The 13,611-nt window shown below is 46.1% G+C and overlaps 1 protein-coding gene across 1 annotated transcript in view; it reads right to left on the bottom strand.

The window, feature by feature from the left end:
- The window catches only part of DYNC1H1 (dynein cytoplasmic 1 heavy chain 1), an 86,312-nt gene that overhangs the window by 46,182 nt on the left and 26,519 nt on the right, over positions 1 to 13,611 (bottom strand). The window contains exons 12-25 of the mRNA XM_034938173.3: positions 11,358 to 11,498; positions 10,833 to 11,009; positions 10,586 to 10,696; positions 10,382 to 10,501; positions 8,407 to 8,646; positions 4,841 to 4,996; positions 4,586 to 4,699; positions 3,930 to 4,040; positions 3,640 to 3,849; positions 3,313 to 3,459; positions 2,294 to 2,460; positions 2,032 to 2,205; positions 323 to 488; positions 56 to 244 (exon numbers count right to left, since the gene is read on the bottom strand). Coding sequence (XP_034794064.1) covers positions 56 to 244; positions 323 to 488; positions 2,032 to 2,205; positions 2,294 to 2,460; positions 3,313 to 3,459; positions 3,640 to 3,849; positions 3,930 to 4,040; positions 4,586 to 4,699; positions 4,841 to 4,996; positions 8,407 to 8,646; positions 10,382 to 10,501; positions 10,586 to 10,696; positions 10,833 to 11,009; positions 11,358 to 11,498 — 2,223 coding nt within the window. The remainder of the gene's footprint in view (positions 1 to 55; positions 245 to 322; positions 489 to 2,031; positions 2,206 to 2,293; positions 2,461 to 3,312; positions 3,460 to 3,639; positions 3,850 to 3,929; positions 4,041 to 4,585; positions 4,700 to 4,840; positions 4,997 to 8,406; positions 8,647 to 10,381; positions 10,502 to 10,585; positions 10,697 to 10,832; positions 11,010 to 11,357; positions 11,499 to 13,611) is intronic.

Here is a 13,611-nt window from a genome sequence, read left to right as displayed (position 1 = left end):
TTAAAGATTGGTCCGCGTTTTCACCATGAGCCCACTCACTTCTACTATAGATTACCTGGTATTTATCAATCCAAGTGATGTAGGTATTTGGGTCAATTGAAGTTGCTTTACCAAAAATCTCAACTTCCGTAACAGACTCAGCGAGCAGTTTGGCCAGGGTGACTCTCATCTCCTTTTCTACCAATGTGAGCCACTCATTGATTTTGGGATGTTCAGTAATTGACACAGGAGTTTTAAACATAACCTGAAATAAATACAATTTTAAGAAATGAGGTATGCAAAAATGTGAGAGAAGTTTTAAAAGTTACAAACATAAATTTACCTCCTCTCCTTCCCGAGATGAAATACCCAAAACAACAGAGTTATCCTCGTTCAGGATGATGCTCGAAACTCCAGCAAACATCTTCTTGAAGTGTTTCTGTAATTTAGCGACATTCTTGCTGTTTCCAATGATTTCAAGCAAATCTTCATCACCCACAAAATAGAACCTAAAATTAAAATAACACTCAAGTTGCAAAAATATTATATACACATATAAGGTGAATCAAGGTAAAATTTCAAACTGCAGGAAGGAAAAGAAGATGTGGCTGGTGGTGGCAATCTCCAGCCCAAATTCAGATCACATCAAAATTTCTTCTAGCCCTTGGCAAAAGATACACACTTACCTAATAAGATCTTGAAGAGGAATTCAATGAATGCAAAGAATTTCATGTCATTTGCCTTAGTAAGTTACTTTATTTATTTATTTATTTTTGAGACGGAGTCTTGCTCTGTCGCCCAGGCTGGAGTGCAGTGGCACGATCTCGGCTCACTGCAAGCTCCGCCTCCCGGGTTCACGCCATTCTCCCGCCTGAGCCTCCCAAGTAGCTGGGACTACAGGTGCCCACCACCACGCCCGGCTAATTTTTTTTTGTATTTTTAGTAGAGACAGGGTTTCACCATGTTAGCCAGGATGGTCTCGATCTCCTGACCTTGTGATCCGCCCGCCTCGGCCTCCCAAAGTGCTGGGATTACAGGCGTGAGCCACCGCGCCGGGCCAGTAAGTTACTTTATTAACTCTTTTTTATTTTTTGAGATGGAGTCTTGCTCTGTCACCCCAGCTGGAGTGCAGCGGCGCAATCTTGGCTCACTGCAACCTCCGCCTCCCGGATTCAAGCGATTCTCTAGCCACAGCCTCCCGAGTACCTGGGATTATAGGCAGCCGCCATCACGCCTGGCTAATTTTTGTATTTTTGTAGAGACAGGGTTTCACCATGTTGTCCAGGCTGGTCCTAAACTGACCTCAGGTGATCTGCCCACCTTGGCCTCCCAAAGTGCTGGGATTACAGGCGTGAGCCACCACGCCCGGCCTATTAACTCATTTTTAAAAGAATCTGTCCAATTCAGCCTAAGCAAACTATTCAGAAAGGAAAAGATGCCACTTAGAAAACTGTCAGAGGCTGGGTGCAGTGGCTCATGCCTGTAATCCTAGCACTTAGGTGACTTAGGTGAGCAGCTCACCTAAGGTCAGGAGTTCTAGACAAGTCTGACCAACATGGCGAAACCCCATCTCTACTAAAAATATAAAAATTAGCTGGGTGTGGTGGCGGGCACCTGTAATCCCAGTTACTCAGGAGGCTGAGGAAAGAGAATCACTTGAACCTGGGAGGAGGAGGTTGCAGTGAGCCGAGATGGCACCACGTGCTCCAGCCTGGGCGACAGAGCAAGACGCCATCTCAAAAAAAAAAAAAGAAAACTGCCAGAGATAAACACTGAAGAGATGCAATGCAAGCTGCCTTGGAGGGTAGATGATAGTTAAATTAAGGATTTAAGAAATCCAAGGTAGCACAATTTTAAAAATCCAAGGTAGGTACAATCAGTAATCACTGCATGACAGGGAAGGGAATGGTAATCATTATATGTATTATTGGCTAACAAAATCCTTGATGTCAAAACTAACAAACACAGGCCCAGAAGGGAAAGAAGATCACTGGAAAAATGCACAACTGAAATTCAACTTGACTCCAGGCCAAGTCAAAGCAAGGATCTTACCTGGGGAAAGATGACCGCTCTCTTTCCAGATATTCTCCCAATGCTTTCTGGATCTTTCCTAGCAGGTCTGCCAATCTTTCCAGAGACCTCTGTACTCCCTGGATGTTCAGAACATCCATAACAAGGGGAGACTTGGACACTTTTTTCATGAGAGCCAAAAACTCAGTGCTGATGCTACAAATGAAATTAAAACATGCGTCAGCCTTTGTGTAGAATAGTCACTAGCCGCTGGCAAATTTGGCTCTCTGGCTGGAGGCCATACCTCTGAAACCGCTGGGTTTCCACTGGCAGCAGGTGCTTGATATCTGCACTGCCTGTGAAGATACCTTCCAGGTAGACCCACCGCCTCTGCACATCAATCCACACATCAAAGAGAGCCATGATCCTGTTCAGCTTATCTTCCCAGCTGAGAGCATCCTCTTCAAAAACCTGGTGGGCAGACAAGAGGGAGAGGTAAACTGCTGACCCTTCTACTCACAGATATGCCAAAACTCACTGAAAAAGCACAGATCAGGATCTCATGAAGTAATCTGATTCACATTTTAAACAACAAGTAGACGGGTGTGGTGGCTCACGCCTGTAATCCCAGCATTTTGGGAGGCCGAGGCGGGTGGATCACCTGAAGTCAGAAGTTTGAGACCAGCCTGGCAAACATGGTGAAACCCTGTCTCAACCAAAAATACAAAAATTAGCCAGGCATGGTGGCAGGTAGCTGTAATCCCAGCTACTTGGGAGGCTGAGGCGGGAGAATCACTTCAACCCGGGAGGCAGAGGTTGCAGTGAGCCGAGATCGTGCCATTGCACTCCAGCCTGGGTGACAGAGCGAGACTCCATCTCAAAAAGAGAAAAAAAAAAAAAAAAGCAAGCAAACAAACAAAAAAACAAGTATTGACTGGTTGTGGTGACTCACGCCTGTAATCCCGGCACTTTAGGAGGCCAGTGCAGAAGGACTGCTTAAGCCCAGGAGTTCGAGATCAGCCTGGGCAATATAGTGAGATGCTGTCTCTACAAAAAATAAAAAGCTAGCCCAGCATGGTAGCATGTGCCTGCGGTCCCAGCTACCTGGAGGCTGAGGTGGGAGGATCACTTGAGCCCAGGAAGTCGAGGCTGCAGCAGTGAGCTGTGATGGTACCACTGCACTCCAGCGTGGGAGACAGAGTGAGACCCTGTCTCAAAAAATACAATAAAAAACAGGTACCTAGTAACTGTCAGTGAAAAGGCATTGCAGTGAAAGCGTGGGAGACCACTGGTGGGGAGGGAAAGCTTCCCCAGCAACAGCACCTTGTAATATGGAGAGAGCTTCATGGCCGAGACGCTGTTGATGTGTTCTTTGACCTTGTTGAAGAGGTCATCCCAGCCACGGATCAAGCGGCACTTGTTCTGATAATTAACCAAGTCTAGTTCATAAGTATTCCACACTTCTCTTATCTGAATTCAAACCAGAAAGATGCACGTTATCAATATGTGGGCATTCACTAGCTGCACAAGGGACCCAGCATTATGAGAACCAAAAGGACCACAGATGACAAGGCTCCATTTTTACATAGCTCAGATCTATGTAACAGCCCGAAACATAACGTAAAGCAGCCGTTCAGTCCTATTACTCGCCTGCTTCAAAAATTCTTCCAAAGCCATCTCCCCTTGTGCCACAAGCAGTACATCCTTGACAATCGCTTCATTTTTCTGCAAGTCAACATCCCAGATCTGGCCAAGGGTTAGCTCAGAAACAACCCAATTAACATGAAGCCTTTTCATGAGCTGTTTCCAATGGCGGTCTTTAAGTGCTTCGGATTTCAGTTCAATCACCAGCATATTTATCTGTGGAGAAAGTAAACAAAGTGATCTGTGCAGGTGCGTTTCTAATGGACACTCATCACCGTGCGATACTGGCCACCTACCTTCATGTAACCTTTCAGAAGCCTCTGAACAAACTCATAGGACGCATACTGTCGCAACCGGGCAGGGAAGCTTTTCAGCTGGTTCAGGAGGGCATCCAAATTTTGTCGAAGCTGTCGAGAGAAACATAAGATGCTATTTAGCTTGCCAACATTTCTTTAAATGGTGAAATATTTCTTTAAAAAATGGTTTCAGGCCAGGCACGGTGGCTCATGCCTGTAATCCCAGCACTTTGGGAGGCCGGGCGAGCAGATCACTTGAGGTCGGGAGTTCGAGACCAGCCTGACCAATATGGAGAAACCCCGTCTCTACTAAAAATACAAAATTAGCCGGGCGTGGTGGCACATGCCTGTAATCCCAGCTACTAGGGAGGCTGAGGCAGGAGAATCGCTTGAACTTGGGAGGCGGAGGTTGCAGTGAGCCGAGATCGTGCCATTGCACTCCAGCCTGGGCAACAAGAGCGAAACTCCGTTTCAAAAAAAAAGGTTTCAAAATAAGTTTTACAGTATTTTGGACGAATAATGTAAATGACATGCAGGACATTAAATGACATCTTATGAACTCACAATACAAATACACAAACTTGACTTGTCACGTTCCTAAATAAAGCCTGTAACTGTTAAAATAGACATACACAAACACCGATTTCATGATATACCTTTCGAGGCTGTACTGAAACCCAAGGTTGCTCCTTCATCTGATCGATTTGCTCCCAAACCTTAGAAAGTTCTGACCAAACGCCTTTGAGGTCCTGTAATTCTTCTAAGGCCACCTGCGATTGAGAATAGTAAAGCAGTTGACTTTGGAAATAGAAATCACCCCAGAATCTGGCAGGGCCCTGAGGATGAACAAAGTCAATGGCAGAGTCCGGGTGGGGAGCGGGATTCTCCACCCGCTCCCCAGTGGTTCATACCTGCACGCGCTCTTCACTGCCACTGAGAAGCCCAGTATCTGTCAATTCCAGCGCCTCCTTGGCCTTTGCACACTTCTCTCTGTCGTCCTTCAGCCTACCAAACTTCCCCTCATATATGGTGAGAGCCTGAAGTGCCTCTTCTGGGCGAAGGTTGCCCTGAAAGCAGTCAGAGCACAGAGAATTGGAGCACAATGTCTCAGGAGAGATGAGCATTTAGGCTTTAAAATGGTGCACAGAGCCTGCAGGGCTTCTAGACGTTTCGGATTCTTTGCACACATCTTCATAAGGAAACATTCAACAAGATGTCCACTTTGGATGTGTGTACAGTAGTGAATTTAATTTTTACATGAACATTTTACATAAATAAAATAGAATGGTGGAAAATCTCTTGATTTAGCCGTTGTCTTATTCAGTACCCTGGAAGGCGGGAGAAGAGGCAGCACAGACTCGGCCTCAAGTGCACATCCCCAGTGATAGAAGAGGACAAACCTCCGGGGCCTGCCAGCCACAACTTCCCCAGAGAACACAGTTGTTACATCAGTTACCCAGCCAAGAGAGGAATGAGAAATCACCAGAAACAGACTCTACTTCAGCATTAACACTACCATTTGCATACTTCCTTTTCATTTTAATAACTGTTGAGAGGTGTACAAAATATTACTGTTTTCCACTAAGGCAAGATTTCAAAAAACATTTTACTTAGGCTGGACGTGGTGGCTAACGCCTGTAATCCTAGCACTTTGGGAGGTGAAGGCGGGGAGACTGCTTGAGTTCAGGAGTTTGCGACCAGCCTGGGACTTCATCTCTGCTAAAAATAAACAGTAAGCTAGGTATGGTGGGGCACGCCTGTAGTCCCAGCTACAACGCTTGATCCCAGGAAACGGAGGCTTCAGTGAACTATGACCATGTCACTGCACTCCAGCCTGGGCGACACAGTGAGACTCTGCCTCAAAAAAAATTTTTGGCCAGGTGCGGTGGCTCACGCCTATAATCCCAGCACTTTGGGAGGCCAAGGTGGGCAGATCATGAGGTCAGGAGATCGAGACCATCCTGGCTAACACATTGAAACCCCGTCTCTACTAAAAAATACAAACAATTAGCCAGGCGTGGTGGTGGGAGCCTGTAGTCCCAGCTACTCAGGAGGCTGAGGCAGGAGAATGGCATGACGCCAGGAGGCAGAGCTTGCAGTGAGCGGAGATTGCGCCACTGCACTCCAGCCTGGGAGACAGAGCAAGACTCTGTCTCAAAAAAAAAAAAAGAAAAAGTTTTAACTCTAACACATTACTGGCACCAAGGTGAGGTGATGAGAAATATTCAAATTTTGATGACCAGAATCTTGCTATTGATTAATATTCAACTCCTCCACTGGAGCAAGCACTCATAACCTAGCAGTAACAGCAGCACTGGCAAAAGCAGAGACCATCAAATCAAAATTAAGCACACAGTAGAACCTGCAGGGGCCCAGCAGCACGGAAACAGTTACAGGCAGGATGGGACAATTAACCAGCAGATCTTTGTGGAAGGCTAAATCTGTCATTGTCATTAGGCCTACTGTGGGAAACTTACATCCCCAAATGAGAAAAACAGATTAATATTCAAAATATGTTCACATCTTTTCCATTTGTCTTTTCTACGCTTATATTCTCTAAATAAATAAAAATTTGAAAATTATAAAGAAAACAAACCAATCGCCTGGGACCCACCATAACCCAATTGGATCAGCATTTATAAAGGGGAGAGGGGTCCAGGCGTTTGTGTTATCAGATCAGCGTTTATAGAGGGGAGAGGGGTCCAGGCGTTTGTATTATCGGATCAGCGCTTATAGAGGGGAGAGGGGTCCAGGCGTTTGTATTATCGGATCAGCGTTTATAGAGGGGAGAGGGGTCCAGGCGTTTGTGTTATCGGATCAGCGCTTATAGAGGGGAGAGGGGTCCAGGCGTTTGTATCATCGGATCAGCGTTTATAGAGGGGAGAGGGGTCCAGGCGTTTGTGTTATCAGATCAGCGTTTATAGAGGGGAGAGGGGTCCAGGCGTTTGTATTATCAGATCAGCGTTTATAGAGGGGAGAGGGGTCCAGGCGTTTGTGTTATCAGATCAGCGTTTATAGAGGGGAGAGGGGTCCAGGCGTTTGTATCATCAGATCAGCGTTTATAGAGGGGAGAGGGGTCCAGGCGTTTGTATTATCGGATCAGCGTTTATAGAGGGGAGAGGGGTCCAGGCGTTTGTATTATCGGATCAGCGTTTATAGAGGGGAGAGGGGTCCAGGCGTTTGTATTATCGGATCAGCGTTTATAGAGGGGAGAGGGGTCCAGGCGTTTGTATTATCGGATCAGCGTTTATAGAGGGGAGAGGGGTCCAGGCGTTTGTATTATCGGATCAGCGCTTATAGAGGGGAGAGGGGTCCAGGCGTTTGTATCATCGGATCAGCGTTTATAGAGGGGAGAGGGGTCCAGGCGTTTGTGTTATCGGATCAGCGCTTATAGAGGGGAGAGGGGTCCAGGCATTTGTATCATCAGATCAGCGTTTATAGAGGGGAGAGGGGTCCAGGCGTTTGTATCATCAGATCAGCGTTTATAGAGGGGAGAGGGGTCCAGGCGTTTGTATTATCGGGTCAGCGCTTATAGAGGGGAGAGGGGTCCAGGCATTTGTATTATCGGATCAGCGTTTATAGAGGGGAGAGGGGTCCAGGCATTCGTATTTATATGCTCTCCAGATAATTTCATGCACTCTTAGAAAATAACAAATAAAAATAACAAAGGGAGCAAAAAATAAAATAAATAAAATTTTGAATTCCACTTCCAGTAACCACACACTGTTATCTACATCACCTCTGCTATCAGCATGAGTTGCCAGTCCCCTTCCACACCACCCTCCCAGGCACAGCAGTAGCCACTGAGCCAGCGCCCTCTCATCTGCTTCTGTCGCAGCAGCACCACCACCTGCCTTTCCTGTCTCTTCTTGCTCATTTTTTTTCTCTCTCCCACTGAGTGTGATTCCATGAAGGTAGGAGGCTCTTGTCCTTTTCACTCACTGCTATATCTCAATGACCTAGAACAAGGCCTGGAACACAGTCGGTGCTCAATAAATACTTGAATGCATGAAGAAAAGTGGATGTGGCAGTTTCTGGGTGGTGGAAGGTTTAAATGGCTACAATGACGAAGACAACAGAACCTGCCTCCCCACAATCCACTGGCAGCACTGGCAAAAACAGAGACCATCCAACCAAAATTAAATTAACTAGCAGCAGCAGTGGAAAGCTTGGCCTTTGTCTACAGGAAATTAAACTCTAATTTCTGCGCATATCTACGTAAGAGAATGATCTAAGAACAGAAAAACTTTAATCCTTAAAACCAGCTACTGAATGCCATTCTGAGTAAAAAGAGGTCTAAGCTGGGCTTCATATTTTCACATTTGCTATCTCCATCTGCTTTTTTAACTACAAAAAGGAAAAGAGTCTTCAATACTAGAAAGCTCAGTCACAGCAAGGCCTTTTAGGCTTGAAAGAAAGTCACCAAATCACACTGCTGGGTGAGGAGTCTCCTGCATCCCCACCTGGCGGGACTCACCGTGACAGGCTTGGTCTTCTCCCAGTCAGTCAGCAGGTCGGTGGTGCGGCTTTCCACGGCCCGATCCTCCTGGACAATCTTCATTTGCAGGTTTGCCACCTGCTGCTGAATGGCAGAGTCCTTTCGCCGCATGATGTCATTGAAGGCTCCCCACTCTCCCTCGATGTTGTCAATATAAAGCCAGGAAGGTGGGAACTGGAACCTTTGCTTTTCCAGTAAGCGCTGGCCATTGCGGTAGAGCTTTGAGAGTTAAAAAATAAATCAAGTTTTTTCTTCTATAACAATGATAGAAATTATTAATTAGAGCCCCATGAAAGAGAAGGCACTTTATAGTTATAAAACACGTAAGACTGGCCAGACACAGTGGTTCTTGCCTGTAATCCCAGCACTTTGGGAGGCTGAGGCAGGTGGATTACTTGAGTCCAGGAGTTTAAGACCAGCCTGGGCAACATGGCAGGACTTCATCTCTACTTAAAAAGAAAAAAATTAGCCAGGCATGGTGGCATGTATCTGTAGTCCCAGCTACTCAAGACACTGAGGTGGGAGGATTGTTTGAGCCCGGGAGATTGAGGCTGCAGTGAGCTAGGATCCTGCCACTGCACTCCAGCCTGGGTGACAGGTGAGATGCTGCCTCAAACAAAACAAAACACAGAAGATCAATACATGTGCTCTTCTCCTAAAACCATCCATCCTAAGACATCGTGGCCAGAGGGCAACATCCTCTGAGAGCCCACCGCAGCTGGTCTGGGTGTTGCACTCCACTGCATCCGGACGGCCCCGGACAGGATACAAAGCAAGGTGGAGCTGGGCTTCACCCTTTATTCCAAGTTATTAAAAGGATACTTGGCCGGCCATGGTGGCTCATGCCTGTAATCCCAGCACTTTGGGAGGTCAAGGTGGGCAGATCACTTGAGGCCAGGAGTTCGAGACCACCCTGGCCAACAAGGAGAAACCCCGTCTCTACTAAAAATACAAAAATTAGCCGGGCATGGTGGTGGGCGCCTGTAATTCCAGCTACTCGGGAGGCTGAGGCAGGAGAATCGCTTGAACCTAGGAGGCAGAGGCTGCAGTGAGCCGAGATCACACCACTGTACCCCAACCTGGGTGACAAAGCGAGACTCCATCTCAAAAAAAAAAAAGAAAAGAAAAGAAAAGAAAAACCTAGATGCCCAGTATCTGCACTGAGTTTTTCATTATTTATTTAGTTTTTTGAGATAGAGTCTTGCTCTGTCGCCCAGGCTGGAGTGCAGTGGCACAATCTCAGCTCACTGCAACCTCCGCCTCCCAGCTTCAAGCGATTCTCCTGCCTCAGCCTCCCGAGTAGCTGGGACTACAGGCACATGCCACCACACTCAGGTAATTTTTTGTATATTTTTTGTAGAGATGGGGTTTCACTATGTTGGCCAGGCTGGTCTCAAACTCCTGACTTCAGGTGATCTGCCCACCTTGGCCTCCCAAAGTTCTGGGATTACAGGCATGAGCCACCGTGCCCGGCCTACACTAAGTTTTAACAAGCACATCAGGCTGTTGTAACAGAGATGATCTGTGGGCCATGCTAAGAAAAGAGTGCCTTAAGGGTTGAGTCAGGTCATTCTCTTAGAATGCAAAATACTATAGAAGCCAAATTAAACTAGAGATCTAGTGTAATTTTTTTTTTTTTTTTTTGAGACGGAGTCTCACTCTGTTGCCCAGGCTGGAATGCAGTGGCACAATTTCGGCTCACTGCAAGCTCTGCCTCCCGGGTTCATGCCATTCTCCTGCCTCAGCCTCCTGAGTAGCTGGGACCACAGGTACCCACCACCACACCCGGCTAATTTTTTGTATTTTTAGTAGAGACAGCATTTCACCGTGTTAGCCAGGATGGTCTCGATCTCCTGACCTCGTGATCCGCCTGCCTCGGCCTCCCAAAGTGCTGGGATTACAGGCGTGAGCCACCACGCCCAGCCAAAAAATTTTAAATATCCACAGAGCTCACCTCAACTTGCTTCTCAAACTGCTTGATCTTCCGTTTCAAAGACTGCACATAGGTGATGAAGGTCACTGCATCGGAGGTGCTGGCCGTGTCTACTGAGTGCTGCTCCAACTCTTGGCGGGACTGTTCAGAGAGAGGGGAGTATTTCATCACAGAGCCGGGGTTCACCAGTAGACTGGTTACAGAGGCAGAATCCTATGTCCTCACCTTTGAGATCTGGGAATGGAATTCCGTCATGTTTGATCCTAGCATCTGCCCAAATTTGCTAAGAACCTCCTTATGCCAAGAGTCATATTTCAAGTTCACCTTAGATTGTACCTGAGGGTGAAATAGCACACAACACATCATCAGCTCTTTCCTGCTGGCGTGTTTATCCTTCAAATGAATATCAGTCTAACAGAAATGTTGCTTTTACACTACCCTTGACACCTTTCAACCACACAGCAGGGCTCACCTTGCCATAATCTATAACTACTGGTCCAAACTCTTTCTTCGTTTCTGCATTGTCAAAGGTTCCTCTGGCCTTCCTTATTTGGACCAGGAGAGCCTGCCATTTGTTGAGATCTTCTCCAAGTCTGTTATAGATGTTTTCAGCTTGCATATCCCATAAACACTGATACTGAAGCCAAACCTGCAAATGAAGAACACAGTTAAATAATAGTTTGAGTTTTCATTTTGTAGAATACTGGCACCTCTTATGTTCACATTCCATTAAGAAGGTTCATGTCTTTCACCACTATTACAGAAATTCTCACTTCAGACTCTCAGAATTTTCATATCAAAAAAGATTCTCGAACGTCATGGTTAAAACTCAAAAAGATGTATCCTATCATTTACTCTCTGCTTTGAAACAGCAAATAGTATCTAGTGAACCATACATACAGTCAAGACCTTTTAGCTCCATGTTCTTTATATCTTATACTCTTAAGTGTCTAGAATAGACCATATGCACATTTGAATGAAATTAGGAGTTTCTTACCTTGACATACTGTTCAACTTCAGATACAATGCCCATGACAGCAGAATACGACTCTTCCAGGGCAACAGGGCCATCAGGCATCCGTGTTAAAGCATTCCGATAGAATTTCTCTTCCTCAGTCAATTCGTAATGTACACCCACCTAGCCAACCAAAGCCGAAATGAATGCAAGTAGTGTATATGAAAACGGTAATCTAAGTGTCACCTTTTACTTAATTAAAATGAACTGAAAGAAAAGCTCATGACCAAAATGGCATTTAAGGGATAACATCCACTTACCCTGGCCACAAGTAACCAGAAAGCCTACTTATATTTAACTCATCAAACCAATACAAGAACATTAATGACAACAGAGAAATTTGGCAATGCAAAAACAGCTGAAAAGTGCACGAAGCCATTTGCTCATTTTAACTATCTGAGTGCCTGTTATGTGCCAGGCACTATTCTAGGTACAACAAGCAGATAAAAATCCCTGCTCACAGGGACTTACACTCTATGGGAGGAGAGACGCGATTAGGGAATAAGCAAAACACACAGAATGTCAGGTGGTGAGAGAGAACTACGGAGCAAGAGTGAGAAGGAGAGGGAGTGTGGGCGCAGCATGGGGAAGGCTGCATTTTCAGTAGTGACGTCAGGAAAGGCCTTGCTGAGAAGGGGAAAGTTGCGAGAAACCAGGAGGAGAGGGGTAAGTTGTGATTATTTGCCATCAAGGATTCTGAGTTGAGATCAACAAATGTGAAGGCGCGGGGCAAGAGTCTACCGGCATGTTTGAGGACCAGCAAGACTCCAGTGTGATGGGGCAGAGCCAGTGAAGGGAGAAGCAGCAGGAGCTGAAGTCAGAGAAACAATAAGCAACACATTACACGGGCCCAGCAAGCCACTGGGGCTTTGACTTTCATGATGAGTGAGATAGGAAGTCATTCAAGGGCTCCGAAAAGAGTGTCAGGATTGACTTAGAATCTAAAACTGGCTTTGGCTGCTGTGTTGAAAACAGATTTTAGGGAGGCAAAGGCAGAGAGAACAGATAGGAGGGAATATTAATAATCCAAGTGAGAGGTGATGGTACCTTGTATGGAGTGGTGCCAGTGAAACAGCTCAGCATTCATTTTCAAGAGACACACAATAGGAATCAAGGACAATACCATGATTTTTGGCCTGAATGAGCTGAAGGATGGGAAGTGAAAGACTGAGGGAAGATCAAACTTGGGGAGGCAGGGCTCAAGAGGTGCTCAGTGTGACGCGACTCCGAGATAGCCAAGTGGAGATGCCATGCTAGTAGCTGCCCAGACAAGCCTGGAGTAGGGAGAAAGGTCAGCTGGAGATACGAACACAGAGCTGTCAGCCTGCAGGTGGCATTTAAAGTCAACAAGACTAGATGAGACCACAAAGAGAGTGCACAGGAGTGGAGAGGGAACAGAACATTTAGAGGGAGTTTAAGGGGAAGGCAAAAGAGGAACCGAGAAAGGAGACCAGCCACTGAGGTGGGAGGAGAACCAGGAGGCACGGTGTTTTGAAGAGTCCAGAGCATCACGCAGGAGGGAGCCTCCATCAAGTCTTGCAGTTAAGAGGTGAGACAAGGACAGAGAAGCCCCCTAGTCAGCAGGGTGGGGCTATGGGCGATCACACAGAGCAGTGCTGGAGGAGGCTGGATGAGTGCCTGAGAAGGGAGCTTCCTTATGAAGATTGCAGGGGACATGGGGTCCCGTTTAGGTACTGAAAGAAGACCCAGAAGAGAGGGCAGAACAGCTAAACGAGAGTGAGGGGATGGGCTCTAGGGAAAAAGGAGACTGCTGGCTTTAGTTTGTTAAATTTGGAGATAAGCAAGAGAACAATGCAAATAGAAACACGGCTGGTTAAAAACAGGAGTAACATGATGAGAATGATGCTAAGGATTGTATGTAGACTCCTTGAAGGGCAGAAGCCAATATCCATAGCTTGGTTCTGATTAGCTGGACAGTGCCCAGCATTAGGTGAAACATCACCACGATTTTAGCCGTAGGCAATTAACTACCTCAAAAAAAATCCTTAAAGATCTGAGTTTATATTCAAAGTTAAGAAAACGGTTAATGTCTTAAGAAGATCACTAAATTCTGGAAGAGTCTGCAATAGCAGAAGTTGTGCCATCTTTTTTTATGAAAGCCACTGGTTCTGTTTAGAAGTGACACTGGGGACTAAATGGTCTTTTGAGATTTCCTTTTGTTCTAAAAATATACTAAGAGTATATTATATCTGAGATTTGCTTCAAGATAATCTGG

Source organism: Pan paniscus, chromosome 15, assembly GCF_029289425.2.
Source record: "Pan paniscus chromosome 15, NHGRI_mPanPan1-v2.0_pri, whole genome shotgun sequence".
NCBI classification, from domain to species: domain Eukaryota; kingdom Metazoa; phylum Chordata; class Mammalia; order Primates; family Hominidae; genus Pan; species Pan paniscus.
This window is presented reverse-complemented; position numbering and strand designations above follow the sequence as displayed.